The 19,362-nt window shown below is 39.6% G+C and overlaps 1 protein-coding gene across 4 annotated transcripts in view; it reads right to left on the bottom strand.

Annotated features, from left to right (window-relative positions):
- Nucleotides 1-19,362, bottom strand: part of Tprg1 (tumor protein p63 regulated 1) — a 142,553-nt gene that overhangs the window by 49,927 nt on the left and 73,264 nt on the right. For all 4 annotated transcript variants that reach the window (XM_031363546.1, XM_031363542.1, XM_031363543.1 and 1 more), the window contains exon 4: nucleotides 15,931-16,107. In XM_031363546.1, the coding sequence (XP_031219406.1) occupies nucleotides 15,931-16,107 (177 nt within the window). The remainder of the gene's footprint in view (nucleotides 1-15,930; nucleotides 16,108-19,362) is intronic.

The raw sequence follows: 19,362 nt of genomic DNA, 5'->3' as shown, positions 1-19,362 counted from the left end.
AAAAAAAACATTAAATATTGACAGCAAGCAAGAGCAAATCGAGAGAACAAGACCCCAAGATTTTAGACTCTGGAGCAGACTGCTCTGCAGAAAACCCCTTTCTCCTTCGAGCCCCCAAGTCTTCTGCATTTCTAACTCTGCTTCAGGCTCCGGTCCTGCCACCATCACCCTGATGCTGGAGGCTAATAGCACGTTCCAAAAGAAATGCTTTATCTCTAATATTTTCTTGTTATCCAGAGGAACAGACTTTGATACAATGCAAAGCAGGTGCCCTCACATTATACAGTGAGTGAGGAGTAAATTTAGGGTCCACTCAGAGATCCATCCTGATGTGTGCAGGAATCCCTAGGCAGCAACTTCCTACGGAGGTATTTCTCATTTAAATATAACTTCTTGGCAACCAAATATTTATCTGAAAGAAATTGGGAGTGGTCTGGTCCAATCAGGCACCTGGGTTTAGTCCACTGCTCAAAAATAACAGGATTGTGGCATTTGGGGAACGCCTCTCCACACAAGCTTGCCAAGAAATAGCTTAGAGATCCTCCAGCATCCACCCATCCTTGTCAACACGCCTCCCTGGTCATTATGAGTGAGTGGACAGGGCCACACCCAGGATCAAGATCAAGTCCAGGGCATTCTTGGCACAGATCCCCAGAGGCAAAGTCAGGGTGTGCGTGACAAAATCCCCTGTTGCCTGTCATCACAACTTGTGATACAACTTGACCTTTTCTGAGGATGGTAGGTCTATAAACCCCACGGCAATTCTGTTTCAGACTTTACACCCTTTCGAACAAATCTTGAGTGACCTTGTGCCTCTAAGAGGGTGATAACTCAGAATTTTATGTGTAATTCTCCTGCCAATACTTCCCACCTGGACCTTTTCAAAGACCTGGTGGTACTTTTCTCAGTGGTCTAATCCATCCTACATACCACCCAGTTCCAATTACGCACTTAACAAGCACTGAGCACGAAGAGACGTGCTTGTCACACGAGATGCTGTGCTACACTTGGTAGGACAAAAAGGTGTGCAAAGCCTCCAGGTTTTAAAATAGTTGACTCAAATTAGCCAATCAAAATAAACAAAACACTCTGTCCTGACTGCCTGCACAGGCCATGAGCATGCGCTCTTCTGTCTATCTGCTCTGCGCACACTCCAGTTACCCAGGAGACTCTGCGGTGGTTTCCTAAGCAACTTGTTACACGTTTGTATCTTCTTATCTCTTTGGCAAACTTTTCCCCTCAGTCTAGGAGCCACTTCCCTCTTCCCGGTCAAAATATATTCATCTGTGAATGTCTCAGCCCTAAATCAAGATTGCCCGCTTTTCCCGCAGCCTCTCTTGTTTTTCACTTATAGGCTATGAAGTTATACCACATAAAATTCTTTTGCTGCATATTTATCTCATAGTACACAATAAGAACTCAAGCAGGTTGAGAACAGGGATAATACATTTCATCTCTTTTCCCCTACAAAGAGTGCTAGTCTTGCAATTCTTGCATAACCACATTGAACGTACCATAACTAATCATTGTTCTTGAGACCTAAGTGCTTACAATTCTAATTTAGTATTAAAAAGAGGGTCACCAGAAAACCACATATGGCAGTTATCACACAAGATGCACAACAGACTGCCCTGAACTCATGTAGACCAGGCGTGTCTCAAACCACAGTGATCCACCTGCCTTGGCATCCCAGTTAGGAAAATGTTCACATTGTTTGCAGTTTCACAGGCCATAGTGACCCACCATGCCTGGCATACAAACCATAAAGGTCAGGAGATACTTATCACCTAAAGTTGTTGTTCATAAGTTACATTTTGTGAGAACAAGCATCTCCTCATCATTAAATGTTCCAAATAGAGCCACTGGTGTTTTATGTGACCATGTAGTGGTTTTAAAATCATGCCTTACACCTTTTATACGTATTTCCTGTTTGGCTTGAATTGGGGCACACCATCACGTTCCTCTGGGCAATTTTATATTTAACTTCCTGGTCAAGAAATACTCTATCTCTCTGCCAATAGTGTTTCATTGTGTTAGGGCAAGCCATCATGTTGCTATTGCCATCAGAAACCTGACTCGCACTCCCTGAGAGTCACAGAGTAGGCCCCCAGTGAAGGGGATAACTAATGCCCCTCTCCTCACAGCACAGATCAGTACCTGTCTTCCTTTCTTCAGGGCTTAGTGACTGTTCAAAATTAGCTACCCCCTAGTGTTTGTTCTACCTCCAGGATATTTGAGAAGAAATGACCATCTTCCAAGAAAAGAAAAAAAGCAAAATAAACTAAATGGAAAGCAAAAGAAAGCTAATATGTGGGGAACATGTTACTGATATATGTGCACCACATACATACATACATACATACATACATACCTATGCAAATATGTATACATATATACATATACATATGTGTATAATATATGTGTATTATACATATGTGTATACATATGTGCATATATGTGTGTTATATATGTATATGTGTGTATGTTATATATATATTGCATGTGTACACCTATATATTATATGTGAGTACAAATAATATATACATATATATGTAAATATGTATACATATATGTACATATACATATGTGCATAATATATGTGTATTGTACATATATGTATACATATGTGCATATATGTGTATTATATATGTATATATGTGTATGTTATATATATTGCACGTGTATACCTATATATTATATGTGTGTACATATAATATATACATACATACATACATACATTCATGTACACATACATATTTTTCAAATGGTATTAAGCTCCCATGTTATGAGCAATGGTAAATCTTTTTTCTTGATGAAGAAAGACCAAAAGTGGGCAGAGCAAGAGTACAGAGGGGATGCCTGCATACATCTATTCTGCTGTCCTTAGTCCCACATTAGTTTTAAAGAGGAGGGAGAGGGTATCCTTAACTACCATAGGAAAGACAACCACCTCAAACCCTGTTGATCCATTTCTCATCCCATCTTCTCAATGGAATGGCTTTCATTCCTCTAGTGGATAGACAAACATAGGTATCAGCTATATGTAAATAAAGAAAATTTGAACTTACTTTATATCTAACAATATTTGGTATTGCTCTAGTTGTTCTGGCTTGAAACAGTCACACTTTGTAACCCAGGATGGCCTTGAACTTTGCCCTGACCCTCTCAGTACCACAACTACACTAGCCCAGCTAATTACTAGGTGTTTTTAATAGGAGAAAAAAATAGAAATTATAACAGAAAAAAAATAGTATTTACATGATCAAGGCAGAGGGCTTGAACTTACTTAGAAGGGAAGCCAGAAGCAGTATGAAAAACAGAAAAAGAATACATGAGTTGAACAGGGAAAAGAAATATTGGCTCTGGCCTGTCTCCCCTCTCCCACATCACCCTTCTTTTAGGCTATACAATAAATAGGTCTGTGCTCAAGTGTACCATTCCTTTGTAGTGCTAAATACTCCCAAAGCAAAACAAAACACAACTTTTGGTTGTTATGTTCTTTGCTCCTGATAAAGTTCTTATTTTTCCTCATGTAACAGAAGGAACATTAGAAGCTTCTAACATTTTGATTAACCATTAAGACCAGGCATGAGAGAATTACCATTACCTCATTCAAACCTTTGCATGCTGATGGGAGCAAACCAAGACTACAGGAAACAGCCATGCAGCATGCTGGAGAAAGAATGGGAACAATCCAAGTTTTCTTCTCCAGAGGTGGAGAATCAGTGTTGTGTCTCTAAGCAGTTGCCCTCCTTTAACTAGGATTAAAGGGCCCAGCTGCTCATTATAAGTGAATTAGCTGGAAAAGCCACACTTCCCCTCCCCCACTGTTCTCACCATGCCAACACTCATCCCAACCACCAGTAATGCTTTCCTCTCTCCACTTATTTACTTGAAGTGACCCTTTGAAGTCAAATGCCATGATATCAAGATGCACTCACTTCTCACTTCGATCTTTCCCATTGCTCCTTCCTCAACAGTAGAGACATCTGTTTATATAATGTCCTCCACTGCAGAACCTGGGAGATTTATGGGCATTATCTCATTACACAAGAAGTAGTTATCCTAAGCAGTAAGTGGGCAGTTTTCTTCAGTTTTATACTCTGAATCAGACTCATTTCTCCACAGCGCCACAGTTTGTCACAGTGCTTTCTAGACTATGAACCTCCTCACTCTTTCGTGAGTGTCCATACAAGCAAAACATGAGGTAGGACTCTCACAGCTGCCCCCATGTGGTCATAGCTTCTCAACAGATAAGTAGAAAACTCATCTCCATGTTTGTCCTTCAGGCCTTCTGCAGCAAACTAGAGTAACATCCACAGCTTCTTGGAGGGTTCATGTTTCCTCTCTACTTTGCATATACTCTTGCTTGCTACAACATATACTTCACAATGTACCTCACCTTAACTTAAGGACATCACCAGAATTCCTTTTTTAGGGAAGTCTTTTCTTACATGCAACCTCACCACTCCAGTCTAGGTCAACAGCTCTAATAAAGGTTCTAGTGTCCTGAAAGGGGGAAGCTGATGGTCAGTGGCTTCCAGCCATGTCTACTTGCTGATCTGGATGTCTTAGGTAATAGCCTCCCTTCATAGGTGGGCTGGGTTAGTGACTTGCCTCTCGAACAATGCAGAATATTGTAGAACTGATGAGATCTTTCTTCTGGGATCCCGTTACCAAACACTGGCTCCTAGCTTACTCAACTCTTCTCCTCCCAACTCCTTTTGTTCCTCTCCAGGGGAAGCCAGCAACCATGTTGTCAGTGGCTTTATGGAGAGGCACACATCACAGGGAAACTGATACCTCTATCAACTGTCAGTAAGGACCTGGTCTGCCAACAGCAACCTGAGTGTGGAAGTGATATTCTTTGACATAGACTTCATATACCACTGGCAGCTCGATGGATATTTTAGGAGAAAATCTGAAACACAGGACTATGACTGTTGGTTTATACAATCAAGTTCTGATTCAATTGTAATAGTTATCTCAGTTCTCATCTTTTCCCTGGGTCTCTTATATACTCCAAAAACTGTAATAATAGACACACAGAGCATCTTCACTAGTACGCTTCATCGGAACCCCCTCCCTCTTACCCACACGACAAAAATCCAGTCTCTTCACCTCATGCCAAGAGTCCAGTTTGACCATGCCTTCTCATTCTTGAGCTCTCCTTTGTTCCATCCACCAGCGCAGATCAAAACCCTTGTGATTTTTTTAATCCTACTATTAAGGTGTTTATCTCCTAGCTAGCCACTTTCTCTGGTTTAATTTTTTTCAACCAAACCATTTCCCATATTATTACTATGCTTATTGTCTCAAGAGGAAAATATAATGGTTTCAGGATCCCTCCCCCCGCTAGAACTCTCAACACCTTGCCAGGATATGACTAAACTCCAAATTTCTCATCCTATCATTTAAGATCATTCAGAAATTTCTAACAAACCTTTAAAACAGCTGAGCCAAACATCACCTATTCACCCTTCCTGTGACTGAAGTCTACAGGTGACTCTACAGGGACCCTCCTGAGGCCCTCTTCATTCCATCCACAATGAATTCTCTACCCTTCCCCTGTGACCATGACATATTGGCTCTATACTGGAACCCAAAACAGAGCCTGCTTTGAAGCATGTATACTGTGTGCACCTCTGCCCCCCTGCAAGTTAAACATCTTGGATGCAGGGACTGTCTTCTTGTTCTGAGGTACTCAATATGCCAATACACACACTATGGCTTGATCTCAAGAACTCACCAAACAAAATTTAAATATTAGTTGGAAAGAACTACACTTATGGAGCTCTGTTTGATTTTCAAAATTCTGCTGCAGGGAGGAAAGATTATTAATAAGTGGCTTAAAAAAAGAAACCTAAAGCAAAGACCACAAACCACCTCTAAAGCCGGGGGGGAAATGCGATTAGAAAGAATTCCATTGGTGTCTTTAATCCCCCGAGTATGAGAAAACAACAAGATACCAGCTTGCTCCAGATTATTTCTTCTTAATTAAAAGTTATTTAGATTCCTTTGGTACACTCAATTTTCTGGTCAAGTCAACACAAAAGAAACTAACATGACTTTGTAACAGCATTCACACCTCCCTCTGTCTCCCCAGTCCCTCTCTTGGAGTTATGCAACCCTTGGGGGCGGCATACACTTCAGCTATTTGCTCTGTGCTCATAATTACATTGTCTAGACAGGAGATGTTGCTGGAGCAATAGGAAAATATTTTACAAGGTGTTCCACAGAACCACACTTATAACAGTGATTAGAACACACTGACAGACGCGAAGCCAGCAGAATCAGCCTGGGCCGGGAGCCGATTTTACGCAGAGCAGAAGCCCTTTGAAGCTCTCAGCTGAGGAAGAGATGCCAAATTAGAATGCAGGGGGGCACAGAGCATCACTGTGGCCTTCAGATTCTTGGGTTCACAAACTCAAGGCTGAGACTACAGAAGAGTGTCTAGGAAGGTCCTCCTTCCCTCCTCTACACGCTCACACCAAGTTTCCCCCAGGGGCAGGGAGATAATCAAGTTGTGTGAGTCTCTCCAGAGCTGGGACAGGTATTGGTTACAGAAACTAGCCCCTCAGGCCTGTGAGCAAATCCTTATGTTTACGGAATGTAGATGAAAACTTCACTGAGAGGTATATACAGTAGCTCCTCTTGTAGGATGACATTTCTTGGCCTGGGCCACTCAGCTTTGGCTGGCATATCAATGTGACAGCAACAGTATTTCCCTGCAGAAAACCTCTTCAGAGCTATTTTTCGAAAGAGGAATTGATTAGATAAAATCATTTGGTTCACAAGATTGCTACACCAAGAGAGGCCCATGTGCCTATATACAATTGTCAATACTAGGAGTAAATAGGGAAGTCTAGAAGTCACATCAGCAAAATGAGATACAGAAAGGACAAGAGACCGATAGACATATCAGAAACGTCAGTCAGGACAAGGTCCAGCCAAGCCTTTACATGTGCTTCTGTCTCTCAAACACGTATTCCTCATCAGATAACGTTCCAAGAATGGCGAAAGTTTAGCTCATCAAACCCCAGCACAGGCCCCTCGGAGACTGGCATTATCACATCCCACTTCCAGTTTGTAAACGAGGAGACCAAGGCAATGGATTCCAGTCATTTAATTTGCTCTAAGTCATTCAGAGGCAGATCTGTCTGTGGGAGTTCAAAAGAAACCACAGTGAGAAGTATCTTCTCAGAAATTAAAATGTGCTTGAGAATAAGAATTAGGTATAGCTGGGCAGGCAGCATACACCTTTAATCCATTCCACTGAGAGGCAGAGGCAGGATGATCTCTGAGTTTAAGGCCAGTCTGAGTTACAGAACGTTCCAGGACAGTCAGGGCTACACGGGAGAACCATGTCTCAAAAACAAACAAACAAACAAAAGAATAAATAAATAAGACAGAGAACCCCTACCACGGATGACTCCCCCCCCTCCTGTTTCCAGAAGCAGGAGAGGCATTTGACTACTTAGAGTCTGACCTTCTTGAATATCCTCTGGGAATTTATTTTTTAAGAGCAGAAAAGGCAAAAAGTCAAGGTAGATTTTTCAATCTTTAAATGCATTTACAAAATACTTCCTCACTGATCACTTAGGTCTATCTATGAGGTAGTCAATAAAGATTTTATTACCACATATATATAATTTTATTACATTATTATTTTATTATGGATATTTCATCAATTGGAAATTGAGGCACATTAGAATTAAAGCCACATCAAGAATGGCAACACGCAACTGTAGCCCTGTCTGGATCAAACATTAAAACTCTGCCCCAAAAGGAAAAAGAAATTTCTAGTGATTTGACCAAATATACACAGTGTGGAATATATGGGTAGGATTTACTTTCATAATTAAAGGCCAGTCTTTACCTCCATCTATTTTTCTGAGAGATTACAAACACAATTATTGAAATTAATTTTCAATTAAAATCTGGGAATAGAAGTAATTAAGATAGAAGTAACATTGGGTTCCCATCATAGAGACCAGGCCACAGGTTTTGACTGTGATGAATGCTCTAATCCAAGAGAGTCTTTCATCTTTTATCTCACCAATAAGTCATCTCTACTCTTTAAGATTCTCTTACCAGTACCCATTCCTTTCCTTCACATCAAAAACAAACTGAATTAAAAAAAATAAATTTGTAAAGTCCAGCATATGGCACACACTGGTACATGTTCTGCTGAATTCTGATGGCCTCCATGGAGGGCTTAGGAGAAGGCATAGTTCCAACAGGAGATGAGGTCTTCACTCTGAGTTGCAGAGACAAAGAGAAGAAAGATCGAGAGCAGAGGCAAAAAATAAAAAATAAAAATAAAAATAAAAGCAACAACCCAACCAAAAAACAAAGCCCAAACATAAACCAAAGGGGAGGGCTTGAGAAAGGAGGAGACTGCAGTGAAGGGGAAGAGAAGAGAGAAATGAAAAGGAGAGGGTGGGGAGAAAGGAGGGGGAAGGGCGGGAGAGGAAGCAGATAGTGGAGGAGAGGAGAGGAGAGGGGAAGGGAGAGGAGAGGAGAGGTCAAAAGGAGAGAGAGATTCAAGAGAAAGGGGAAAGAAAAAAAGAAAAAAAAAGAAAGAGGTGCTAGAGAGATGGCTCAGTGGTTAAGTGCACTGGCTGTTCTTCCAGAGGTCCTGAGTTCAATTCCCAGCAGCCATATGGTTGCTCATAACCATCTATAATGGTATTTGATGCCATCTTCTGGTGTGTCTGAAGACAGCAACAATATACTCAAATTGATAAATCAAAGGAAAAGAAAGAAAGAGAAAGAAAGGAAGGAAGGAAGGAAGGAAGGAAGGAAGGAGGGAAGAAAGAAAGAAAGAAAACAGGATTGTAGACCCAACTATACTAGCTGATGGTACCTGGATCCCACAACCTCTCACTTTTCTTAAGTATAAAATGCTTAATCAATGCCAATCATCCTTGCTTATTCTTGGTTCTTGAAAGCCAATGGTTAGAGTGAAGACAGGGGCCCTTAAACAGCAATTCTGCCAGCCACCAAGGATATAGGTGATCTTAGCTGTTGTTTCTTTTAAGAAGGGAACTCACTGGACTCTGTCCAGGGTTTTCTCAGGAGTCCATTTGTCTTGCTCTTTTGCAGCTGGTTCTCCCTTGCCTCCTAAATGACCTGCTGCTGCTGCCTCACTCCTGACCTAATAATGGCGACTTAATGCTTGAGAAAGGCCAACTCGGTTGGAAGCAAAGATAACAGTCAAATGAATCTACTCAGCTTTATGTTAACAAAAACTATAATCTAGAAGAAAAGCAGAGCTTGTTAACACCCGACAATCATGAGGTATATTACAAAATGCTTTCTATCATGTCATTAGAATGGGCCTAACACTAAAGCTGTTAATGAAGCAGAAGGACTATTAACTGCACCTTTTTAAAGATGAAGAAATAAATTTAACCACTGCAAAAAACTGAAATGGAATCCAGAGCTGTGTTCCTAACCTATCACTCTGACATGGAAGTCCTGCTAACTCGCCCTCAACAATGCTCACTCAAGAACTCCTTTATACTAGACTTCTGGCACTCAGCAGCAGGCAGGCATCTGGCCCAGCCAGCCTCTCTCACTCTAGCTGCAGAACACAAAGCCAGAAAAAGTCACACAGGTTAATTAGGAGGCCTGGTGTTACATCGGTTTCTAGTGGTAATAATTGGGTACCTCATGGGAAAGTGAATAAAATATTCCTTAAAATAAAAAGTGTTTGGGGGAAACTAAGGAACGAAGGAGGTGAGGATGGGAGACTTGAAGAAGTATGCAGAGCTCTCAGCTTTTAGAGTAGGGGCTCAGTATAAATGATGAGAGAATGTTAAATGGAAACATTACTCAAGAAAATAATCATTAAAGTAATAATGCTAATTGTAAGCAAAGCATATTGAAAATTAAGGATGCAGAAGTAGTGAGTAAAAGAGATCAAATATTGTGTTCATTTAGGCTTGGGACCAGTCAATAATAAAATGAAACGCAGACTACAAATGTAAATTTGGAAGAAACTCCACAGAGTTTAAAACAATGTAAAATTAATAACATAATATATTTCCAAGCTATAATAACAAATCAAGGTGGAAGAACTAAGAGCATTGGTAACATCTGACTGTACTTAAATAGTTTATCTTAAATGACTTCCATGTTGGATCATAAGGTAAACCTTAATTAGGCACTACACGCTAATAATATCAAAAACAAAGTGATTCAGAAAGTCGAAATTTAAAAATAGGTAACAATGTACCATGAAAACATTTTAAAAGAACATAAGGATTGGAGAATAGGCAGTTTATAGTTAAAAATATCTTAAACACCTATTAAAGTTTGTACATAAACAACACATTACCAGTATCCATACTGTAAACTGATAAAAGTAAAACAACCACCATGGAAACAGGAAAATGTAATTCTTTTTCAGCCCAGAATGGATCAAGTAGCCAGAAAACTTACTAAACAAATGGGCAAAGAGAGAAAATATAAATATAATGGCACTGTGTTTGTCATTTACCAAACTTGTAACCCAGAAAGCAAAAACATCATTTCCAAAAATTTGTGAATTAAAAAAGCTAGTTGTTTGAATGTAAAATATTCATTAAATTATAGACAGTTGAAAAGTAAGAGATTATATGATCAACCTCAGAGATCCAGCAAGCCATAAAACACCTAGAGTAATATTGAATAAGTATTTCTGTGTCAAAGGCACCAATCTGGAAAGTCTATACAGATCCAACTATGTGACAATCTGGAAAAGGCAAAACTAACAAGATAGAAAGAACCCTGAGAGTTCTCTAGTGGTAGGTCTACACATAGGGTTCTGTTGGGCCCTATTTGGCTCTGGTTTGGGCCTTGAGGATAGTCAGGTGAGTTATGTAAACTGTCTCAGTCTTTTCCATACTGGAGTGACTCAGCACAACCTGCTTAAGCCTGCCTTTGCCTAGCTACTGCTGACATAGAGTGACTTTGTTGGCTCCCTCAGTCACCCCATACCCTTCGTCAACTTTCCCCTCCCCTACAATATCTCCCCTCAGCAAAAAACTCCACCTCCTTTCTCAGCCCTTTATAAAGAAAAAGACTGATAGAATAAAAGGAGCTCCTGCTTTGACAGACTCCCGGGGCATGGGGTGGTTATTCTCCAAATGGCAGGAGGTCCAAGCCCAGGCACTCACCATCCTGCTCAGCCCCTAGACCAGGTTCTCTCTCACCCAGATCTGCTAGCAAAGAGCCTGGCAGAGTTCAGGAATGCTGCTAAATACAATATAACAGTTTCCTAGAAAAAAATAACTCACCTGTCCAAGTCACTAATAATGTTAAGGTTGATGATTTCTGCCATAAAGTAATCTTGTTGAGGATTGCCTGGTGTTATTTGTATATTGATGGTAATTCTGTTTCCTCAAGAGGGTTTCCCCCAAAGAGCAGTGGATCATGTACTCAGGTGATTGATTCCATGTGAACCTTCTCTCCATTTCGATTGGCTCAATAAAGATGGCAGAAGCTAATCATTGGACAAAGGTTAAGGGATTTCCAGGCAGGACTGGAAAAGAAGGAGGCAAAGAGGATGAGAGGTGAGACCAGGCAATGAAGTGCATAGGAAGCTATAGGCATCTAGGTCTCTGAGCATGGATAGTTTGTAGCCGCTCAGGTAACTGCAGAGGCCAAGGAGAATGGGACAGGATATTCTTCGCCCAGCCTTTGAGTTATCAGGTCAGTTTTAAAATACAAAAGTCTCTAGTGTTTTCCTTCCACAGGGCTAAAGGGAGCTGGGTGAAATGGTCATTGTTGATACCTGGCAGGGATTAGAGATTGCAGCAGCTTGAGGAAACTAGCTGTGGGAGATGGGTGAGAAGGCTGTTGCGGGCATTGGGTAAGGAGGAATGGGTGGTGCTCTCAGTAATACAGGCAGCGGCTGTTCTTGGAGAATAGCTGGGATTTCGGGAAAACATTAGCTAGCCCTGGGAGCTGACTAAACAGCAATGAATGGCTGCTGATCCCAGAGCCTAGCCAGAGCAAGCTGCCATTTTTTAAAATTACACATAACATAACCACAACACATACCATAGATGAAAGCCAATGGATGGGCTAGAATCCAGTTATGAGAAATGCTTGATCAAAGTATAAGCAAAAGAGAACAAAGAAACCAAAAGTAAAGGAAAAAGATAGGAAACAAGAAACAGGTATCAAAATTCACAAAAAATTTGGGGGAGGGGGGTTGGTTTGGTACTTCTACATTCAGAATGCTAGATTCTGAACCCCAAGATCTGGTTGCCACCAACAAGCAGATTCTCATTTACACCAGTCCTTGCGGTGTAAACTTTGTTCCCCAATTTAAAGCTATTGGTTAAATAAAAGTGGCTACAGCCAATTACCATGAAAATAGAAGTAGGTGTGGGTTTCTGTTTCCAGGCTGGTGGTTGCAGGGAAAGATCACAAGGAGAGAGAAGAGAGGATAAAGAGAGAGAAGGGAGAAAGAAAGATGGGAAGAAGAGAAGACCTCAATTAGCTGTGATGGACTAGGAGTATGTGTCCTAGTGAAATGACCCCCCCCCCCCGAGGACTGACTGATGGAGAAGAAATAACCCAGGTGAGACAAAACACAGCAAGTATGTGGAGAGTACACCTGGGGAATTAACAGTCCAGCATAGAGAAAAATAGATTGAGGGTAATTTGCCAAGTAATTGTGCTTAAGATGATTTAAAAAATCCATAGTACTCTGCCTTCATTATTGGGGGTATGCCTAAGGTCATATTAATAATTAATAGCATTGTTTAGTGACATTTATAACACCATTTACAAAATGTGAAATGAGTAGCTATTCTAGTTAAAAAGTAAATGTGACCAGACTAGGTTAATTCTATGATGTACAGGATTGCTACATGAAACATTCAGTAAATATAGAGTTAGTAAGTAGAGGCTAAAGGATGAGAAAGAAAGCTCAATGGAAAAAGTAGGTATAAAAATGATGGATCTGTTAAAATATCAGGTTTAAAACAGAACTTTAAAACATTGGGCATTGCAAAGATAAAGGAGGAACATTGAGGAGATGGAGAAGTGGCTCAAATTTGAAGAACAGTATGCCTCTTGCTGAAGATCCAGGTTCAGTTCCCATCACCCACATCAGGTGGTTCACAACATCTTGTAACTGTAGTTCCAAGGTATCTAATGCCCTCTGCTGGCCTCCTGAGGCAACTACATGTATGCGATGCACATAAGCTCATGCTTAACTCATTTTTAAAAGGATAACTTTTTGAACACTCATCACAGAAAACCAGACAAATCCTACATTAATAACAGTGGTTTCCTCTTTAAGCAGCTATAGAAGAGGGAAAATAAACCCTGATAAACAGGTGAGAAAACTGTAGAGAAAAGAGCAGAAGAATTCCAGTAAATAGTAATCAAACAGCAATAGAGTACAGCTAAAAGGCACGTAAAAGGGAACAAAATATGTGTCCATCGAGGACAAAGTTAATACGAAGTCTAAACCTCAGAAGATGCAGACCACCCTTCATAGGAAGTGAAAGCATTACTAATATATTCTACTGACATCAAAGGGGAAATAGGACTACTCTTAATAAGTTTATACCTTCAAGCCCAACTAATTACGCTGAAGAGAGTTCTTGAAAAACACAGTTCACTAAAATTAAAGTAAATCAAAGAAAGTATAATTATATAATATTCATGAAATAACCTTATTTAAGAAAGTATTCCACCTAGTACTGTCAAGATTTTCCTGGTAAATGGTATCAAATATTCAAGACAGAATTAAATTACTCATAAACAAAATCTCCTAGAAAAATAAAGACTAGAATATTTCTTAACTTCTTGTATGAATATGGCATAATGCATATATTAAACTCTGACAACACAAAAATAACAAAAGACAGACTATTGTACCTAGCAACAAACATAGCAACAGAGTCCAATAGAATAATTAAACCTGTTCTATGCTTTGATGAGCAGAATGGAATAAAAAAATGTAGAAATATCTGGAGATATGTGAGCAAGGAAATATATGATGCAGGTACATTTCAAACCATGAGAAAGGTGGACTACTGAACAACTCATAGAGAAAAAATATTTAGCTGGTTGAATATTTCCCTAATCAAGCAAATTTTAGGCCAAATAGCAACTTAACCATATTTAGAAGCTAAATTATGAACTCAAAACATGGAAATGTATTAAGTCTGTTCCAGATAGTGCCTTCCTCAATAAGACAAATTTCAAAACCCTGACAGAATGATTGCTCTTACACTTAAGCATCAGGGGGCTTAAAATAACATTTTAAAGTTGTAAGTTGTATGACACACTAGGACAAAATATGTACAACGTATAGGGTAGAAAAGACATGATATACTCTGATACACAAGAACCTCTAAAAACCAGAATAGGCAAATACTTTCTCTGGTCAAAAAGGTCATCTTTTAGAAAAAAAATTTCTCCCTTCAAATTCTTGTAATGCAAATTAAATGAAAAATAATTTCTTTAATCTAGTTGACTGTCAAAGTAAAAAAGTTTCTTTACACAAATTGTAGTAAAGAATATCCTCTTGTATCAACTTTTACACCTCATATAGTAGGCCTTTGACTATCTTTGTAAATCAAGATTCACAATTCTTTAACCTAACAAATCCCAACCCTGGGGCTCTAGGTTACAGATGTATTTGCACATTTATGCAAAGTCCTACAGGCAAGAGTATTTACAGGAGTACAGTTAGCAAAGGCAAACATAAATATCCATCATGACAAGCTAGCTAAATAGGTTTAGACAGTAACACTTAGCAATAGTAAAGACTGGGACCGATCTTCAGCTGTAAAGATTTTAAAGAGACTTTTTGCTATATTATATCTATGGACAATTTCTTAAAGTGGGAAATGAATTACTGGTGTCCATGTAAAGAATGTTAGATACAGGATTAGGGGAAGAAATCGGTGGTCTTAAAAATAAATATTTTGTAACATTTAAATATATCTTAAATGTGTGTTATTAATTATTATTATTATTAAACCTCCTGTTCTAAGAGTCAATAAACTAAGTTACTTTCTGTACCCATGAAAAGAGAAAATTAAGCAAAACTCCTTGATAGGGTAATCTTTGGTAAAGAAAATCATATGCTTGTTCAAGATGCTCTCAGTTCTTGGAGCACTGAATGTGCCAAACCTAATACCAGGTACTTAATAGAACACAAAACTGGTGCCTACCTTCTGTGAGTTACCTTCAGTTCTTTGAGAAGAACTCATCTTCACCCATTAGTGAAGATGGCCAGCCTATGGCTTACGTCTCTTATATCTGAAAGTGTTGGGAAATACATGTCTTTCCAAGATCAACACAGCAACTTAACCCCCAGGTCAACACTCCTCCTCTGTACACCTCAGCTGGTCTCTTGTTAATGGTCTGAGACTATTGAGCTCCTGGGAGGAGTTTGAAAGAACTATAGAGTTACTATGTTGAGGTCTGCCCATCTGGTTTTACAGAACAATATGAATCACCAACCATGTCACATGCCACCAGCCCTGCTTCACTCTTGGAGCCTATGCTGTTACTCCCTCTTGGAATACTATTTACCTATCTGCCTGTCTGGGTAACTCCTACCCAACAGCAAATACTAGCTCAAGCCCTTCTCCAAGAAAACCTTCTCTAATTGTTTGCCATGTGAATTGAGAAGGAACTTTTTCTTTTATTCTAATAGCTCTCCCTACCTAAATACATTTAGCTATTTACCTAGGTTCTCATTCTAGAGTACCAGTTTGCTTGAAGTCACATCTGCAGTGCTTAACATCAATTAGACGCTAACCCAATACTTTGATGTGCTTAATGAAAAGATTTCCCTTCCTCTCTGCTTTCTTCTAGCCTATGTTACTCGATTGACCATGTTATTGATTTCCTTGCATATGTCTGCCTTGCTTCACAGCTTTTTCAAGTCAGAAGCATTATACTCACTTATCCAGAGACATCCCTGGGAAAACAAACTTGCCCAGGCAGATGCGGCAAATGGCACTCAGGGGAACCTGCTGCATCTGCACACAGCTGAGCATGATGAAGTCATATTTGCAGATGAAGAGGGTCTTGTCTGTGAGTAGCAGGATCTTCTCCTTCTCATTGTTCCAGTGATCAATCCTGTAGGGCCAAACACAGGGAAGAAGAAATTATCACATAGCCTCTCGAGTACAAATGACAGTGTTCTGTAAGACATCAAGCACCACAGAATAAAAGGGGGCTAAGAAATATCTACTGCCACTCTTTGCCAGTCTGCCCCAGAAATAGATGAGGGAAGAACAAAACAAAACAAAACAAACAAGAGAGGGAAATGAATATCATATGCGCACAGAGTTCAAGATGGTTCCCCATTAGATAAACTCATTTGAGGAAAACAAGTCTACGTCATCTTGGCCTCCAGTCAATTTGTGTTTCATGTCCTCCCTGCTTGCCAGGAAACTCTCATGGAGCAGTCCTCCTCCAATGATACCAGCAACTCAGGCTGTACCACAAAGTCCTGTCACTACCAATTAGCTTACACTGATCTCCAGGAACCATCATTAGTTATACAGTGATGAAGCAGAGACTCAAATGCAGACAGCCATAATCTAAGCCCGTTTCACCATATCCATCTGCTGAAAACATAGCCAAGAAATGGAACAGAAGATGCTTGGTAAGTATAGACTGACTTGATTTGCTTCTAAAGTGAGAGGGTTTCGGGGTACATATGAAACATTTTGACTGTGAATTAAGAATTCTGAAGGAAAACAGGAAGGAAATAATAACAGTGCTTTCTAAGTAAAAGAAAGTAATTTCTGCATATTCTCCATATTCTACAGCTCTTGCCTGTCCATCTAGTATATCCATCATGATACAAGACATATGACTTATGGGCCTGGACCAATGGCTTACCAGTTAAAACCCCTGGTTACTCTTCCAAAGGACCTGGGTTGGTTCCCAGCACCCACATGGTATCACAACAATCTGTGGTTCCAGTTCTATGAGATACTTCACCTTCTAGCCTCTATGAGCACCAGACACATACATTGTGCACATACATGCATGCTAGCCAAGTATGCACACATATAAAAATAAACTAATTCTTAAAAAGCCTTTCTGACTTCCTAAAGTTGTTTTAGTGTGTTTTTTACTAAAAGACTGACATGTTATGTTGTGACCAGTTTATATCTGAGTTCCAACCACACATAGTCGATCTAGTGGTTGTTATGGGCATCATGCTCCTCACCATTACCTGAACAGTAGACATGGTGGAGTTCATGAAATGTGAACCGAATGGCATTGCTCCCTTTACTTTGCTGCACAGCATACCTTTAACTTATGATCAAATCCAAGGCTCCTCAGACAAATGACAGATCTCTATATGGCCTGGTCTTTGTCCAGAGTCCTCCTACAGCACAGAGAAAGCTCAGTGTCCCATACTTCAAATCCATTGGTTTCTTAGGCTGTTTTATGAGCCTGGGTCCTTATAATGCTGTCTCGGAGCACCCTAACCCTTTCTGTTCCCACACATATTTAAATAATTTATTTCTTATTTTACATTTATTATAAACATATTGAACACTTATTATATTTTACATGATTTTAATTACCTATAATTTATTATAATTGCAAAAATATATTTGACAGTGAAAGTACAAAATCCAATATGAATCTCCACAGTTCTCTTTCTGAATGGCAACATTAACTGTATGGAAGCTCATTGAATGATTTAGTCTTTGGGTCTGGCTAAGTTTATTGTCTGAATTTTTTTAATCTACATGATTTCTAAGAAAGAATCATATGCAAAGTGTTTAGCAGTGGGTTCCATAAAGACACTGGCCATACAGAATAAATACTGATTATAAAAGGTAACATAATTGAAGTTAAGTATGGGCCATTCACCCTATATGTAAAAAAATTCACAAGAAAGTGTGTATGTATGAAATACTAACGTATCTAAGCAATTAAGTGGATGTCAAACTTGACTTTGGATCTTTTATGGGAAATGACTGTGAGTGGAAATATGAATTTCTATTACCTAATAACCATGTATGATTTGACATTAAACATCCTTTGGCTTCAGTAGCTTGGCTCTGAAATGGACACAGAACTTACCTTTTTATTCTGTGGGGAAGAGTATGGGAAATGACTCCATTAGGGTTCTACACTTAGCAGTGCTTGGGAGTGGTGTGAACATGGGTCACTAAGGGGCTATGGGTGACTGACTATCTATGTCACCTTCTTTGTAGTATAAACACGGGTAAGAGGAAGTCAAACATTCATCCATGGGATGAGGAACAGGAGAAGCATAAAGTGGAAAACAGAGGTGAAGAAAAAAGTAGGGGAAATGAAGGAGGAGTAGACACCGAAGCTGAGCATCAATGGGCCCACGGCACAATGGCCATGGTGTATTTACAAGAATTAGCTTTCCATGTGCCCACAACCCTCTGAAGAAGGTTATATGCACAGTCATTCAACTAGAAAATTAAGTCTAGAGTTCCAATACAGTGGAAAGAAAGAGCCTTGAACCCAAGAGCTCTCCCTAAAGTCTTGGCTCTGTGGTTTTCACCCTGCTATACAAGCAACACTCAGCTCCTACTCTACTGAGAGATAGTTCTTGATAGCCAGCTTCACACATTCTGTCTTAGGAAGATGGAGAGACTGAGATGTCTTATCAGCTCTCTACATAAACTTCTCTAAATAGATTGTATCTATTTAGCAGTATACATGGCTGCCTAATAAACCAGACTTGTTTTTAGTCTGATAAAAAAAAAAAGGAGGAAAAAAAAAAGAAATAGAAAAAAACCTTCAGCTTTTGGTTGAATGGTTTACTGAAAATGTCAGCACTCCATAATGAGATTTATTTTAAAAGGTAAAAGATTCTGGGCAAAAGGAGAATTCTTTTTAGGAACACAGTGCTCTGCTGTGACACAGACTCTGCATAATTTACATGTCGGGGATGTCTGAATTCAAGTAAACACTCAGGCCTATAAATAGCTTAGGCCACCATCTCCAGCTCCTAGGTGGTGGTGTTTATTTGGACTTGAGTCATATCTTCACTTCTTGAGGAACTCATGTAAACACTGAACCACATAGTCCTGATACTAATACTCTTGAAGTTCAGATGGCAATAATAACAAACACAGAGGAAGGAATAACAGGCACACAAAACTGCTATTGCCTGGGGAGATTACTAAGGCCTGGGACCTCAATGTTCTCTTTTACTCCCCACAATAACCCTTTAGACTGAACACAACCCCCTCCTGCTTTAAAGATGTGCAAACTGAAATGGAATACTCAGTATGTTACACACAGCAGGTTCATATGTACAGGAGCCTGAAACAAATATTGAGACATCCAATCAAATCAAAGCTTAGTTTTGACTCTCTCTCTCTC

This window comes from Mastomys coucha, unplaced genomic scaffold (assembly GCF_008632895.1).
Source record: "Mastomys coucha isolate ucsf_1 unplaced genomic scaffold, UCSF_Mcou_1 pScaffold12, whole genome shotgun sequence".
In the NCBI taxonomy this organism is placed as follows: Eukaryota; Metazoa; Chordata; class Mammalia; order Rodentia; family Muridae; genus Mastomys; species Mastomys coucha.
This window is presented reverse-complemented; position numbering and strand designations above follow the sequence as displayed.